Source organism: Arachis ipaensis, chromosome B06, assembly GCF_000816755.2.
Source record: "Arachis ipaensis cultivar K30076 chromosome B06, Araip1.1, whole genome shotgun sequence".
Classification (NCBI taxonomy): Eukaryota; Viridiplantae; Streptophyta; class Magnoliopsida; order Fabales; family Fabaceae; genus Arachis; species Arachis ipaensis.
Genome location: NC_029790.2, coordinates 25238912 through 25241473, shown reverse-complemented (window position 1 = coordinate 25241473; position 2562 = coordinate 25238912). Strand labels below are relative to the sequence as shown.

The 2562-nt window shown below is 38.9% G+C and overlaps 1 protein-coding gene across 1 annotated transcript; it reads right to left on the bottom strand.

Moving 5' to 3' along the window:
* On the bottom strand, positions 387-2251 carry LOC107648116 (probable indole-3-pyruvate monooxygenase YUCCA5). Its single transcript, XM_016352115.2, has 3 exons — positions 1480-2251; positions 1012-1386; positions 387-916 (listed from the first exon to the last, which is right to left on the bottom strand). The coding sequence occupies exons 1-3, from the start codon at positions 2125-2127 to the stop codon at positions 689-691; spliced, it is 1251 nt and encodes a 416-aa protein (XP_016207601.1). The 5' UTR covers positions 2128-2251; the 3' UTR covers positions 387-688.

Sequence of the window (2562 nt, the reverse complement as noted above, 5' to 3'; positions counted from 1 at the left end):
ATTAAGTAAAAGAATGAATTAAATAAAAAATATTTATTAGGATTCAAATCCAAAAAGAGGTGTTTGTACTAGACAATTTGTTAAATATATTACTAAAGACTGATCTAAAGCTTTTAAAATAAGTAATTTAAAGACAGATTTAAAACTAGCACAGAATGTTAGGATTTAAGATAAACATAAAAAATTAAGAGTTTAGATTTTTTGAAAGTGAAAAAACTAATAAAATCGTTAATAACCATTGAATTTGTAGTTGTCAATTGTCATCGTAGATGAAGTCCACCGTCTTAGTTTAAGAATAATTAACTACTATCTTAATCCAAAAAGTAAATTGTACTTCTAATTTCAAGTAAATAAATAATATAATAACAATAACAATAACAAGAGATAAGAAATGAAGCTGAAACTGTGTCATTTAACATGGTCACTGAAGTACGTGTAGTAGTTATTACAACATATAATAACTCATCAGCTACATATTACAAAAAAAAAAAATGTAAAGGAATGAAAGCCTCATCATCCTTAAAATTGACCAACTGGGATAAAACTGGGGTCTTAGGAGAGGGCTCTGACCTGTGCTATTGTGTGGGATGTGTGTAAATTTGTACAAGATACTGTGTGTTATTCTGTTTTTGCTCTATACAAAAAAGAAAAAGTGATGAAAGTAAAGAAAGAAAAAAAGCAGCAGCATTCAGAACTGAGAAATGCAACGCCTATGGCAAGCAGTGGTTCGCTGCTGCTTCTGCTTGGTCTCTTCTTTCCACACTTTTCCAATATCTTGAGCAATTTTCACAGCATCAGATGAAGCACCAGAGAGCCCTCTCTTTGTGAACCCTACAGCATACACTCCTCCATTCCCTTTCCATCCATGTGGAAACGGCATCTTTGGGTACCCGTTCTTCGAGAAGAATTCCCCTTCCTTCACAAACAAAAAAAAAATTCCAAGTTTAGTTGGCTGACAAAAATAATCTGGAATCCAAAGAGTAACGAAAAGAAAGATCAGTTGCTACTCACTTGAAGCCAAGAGGGGACATTGCTTCTGTATCCGGTTGCCAGCACAACGGCGTCCACGTGGAGCTTCTGGCCGTCGACGAGCTCGACTTGGCCGCCGCCGTTGAACCTTTTGATTCCCGGCACAACTTTGATGTCACCGGATCTGATTTTGTCCAAGGTTCCAATGTCCAAAACAGGGGTTTTCCCCTTTGTGTTCTTCATCTCCAGTGGCCCCATTGAAGGCCTCTTGAGACCGTACTTCTCCACGTTTCCAAGAACAAGCCATGCCAATAGCAACATGATTTTGTCCACCAGCCATAGCGGCAGCCACCTCAGCATCATAACCGCCAATTCGAACGTCGATTTCCCAAGAACCTCTCTTGGAAGAACATGAACCTGTGTCAAGAACAAAGCAAACACATCAGAATACCCTTCACAAGGGAATAATAATAATAATAGTAATAGAATTAAACTTAAAATTAAACTAACCGAGCTGCGAACAACCATGGACGGCGAAGCCTGGTGGTTAACAAGATCAAGAGACAGTTCCATGCCGGAATTTCCGCATCCGACAACAAGAACATTCTTTCCCCTAAAACTTTCCCCTGACTTGTAATCACAAGCGTGGATAACTTCTCCTTGGAAGCTGGAAAGGCCGTCGATCTCCGGCACGACGCACTCGGCATTTTCGCCGGTCGCAACGACGAGCCACCTGCAGATATACTCAACCTCGGCGGTCTTAACCCTCCAGAATCCGCTGGTGTCGTCGTACCTGGCTGAGTGAACGCACTGGTTGAAGTGAGGGTTGATGTCGAAGTGGTTTGCGTAGGACTCAAGGTATTGGATGAATTGCTTCTTTGAAGGGTATTCTGGGAAATCTTCAGGGAAAGGAAGTTTAGGAAGCTGGCAGAACTGTTTAGGAAGGTGAAGCTTCAACCTGTCATAGGTTCTTTTCTGCCATAACGACGCTATGCAGTCTTGTCTTTCGAGAACAACGAAGGGTACCCCTTGTTCTCTCAGGCATGCTGCAGTTGCAAGGCCAGAGGGTCCTGCCCCAACAATCACTGGTCCGTTCACCCATATACACCTCTTTGAGACAAACTCCTCGTGATCCACTAGGCGAAACAAGTTCTCCATTTCTTTTGCTTTCTTAATAATGTTTGTGTGTCTTGGTTTGGATGATGGAGAATGAAGGGCCTTCGAGCCTCTTTATATAGGGGATTTTGGACCCTATTGTGATAGATACTAATCACATAGGTCTCTGCATGTGATGGAAAGTGGCGAGTTAATGCTCTTTCAAATCATATCCCTTTCTTATTCATTATTTTTATTATTATTTCTGCTTTCTCTCATGTCAATATTTTATTTCATCATATTCTGTGTCCTTTTTTTATTTCATACTATACCATGTTATGTTGTATTTCTTATTTGCGCAAACATTGCCATATCATTTTGAAAGGGGAGCACTCAAATAAAACTGATTAAAATGTTGCTTAAAATTTTTTTAAAAAAAATATTTTTTTAGTAATTAAAATTTAATATATATAACTGATTAAATTGTGTTATTTTTAT

Coding starts and splice junctions, on each gene's coding strand:
- LOC107648116 (XM_016352115.2), bottom strand. CDS start 2,127: ATGGAGAACTTGTTTCGCCTAGTGGATCACGAGGAGTTTGTCTCAAAG. Junction 1,387..1,479: donor CCATGGTTGTTCGCAGCTCG/GTTAGTTTAATT, acceptor TTCTTGACACAG/GTTCATGTTCTTCCAAGAGA. Junction 917..1,011: donor ATGTCCCCTCTTGGCTTCAA/GTGAGTAGCAAC, acceptor TTGTTTGTGAAG/GAAGGGGAATTCTTCTCGAA.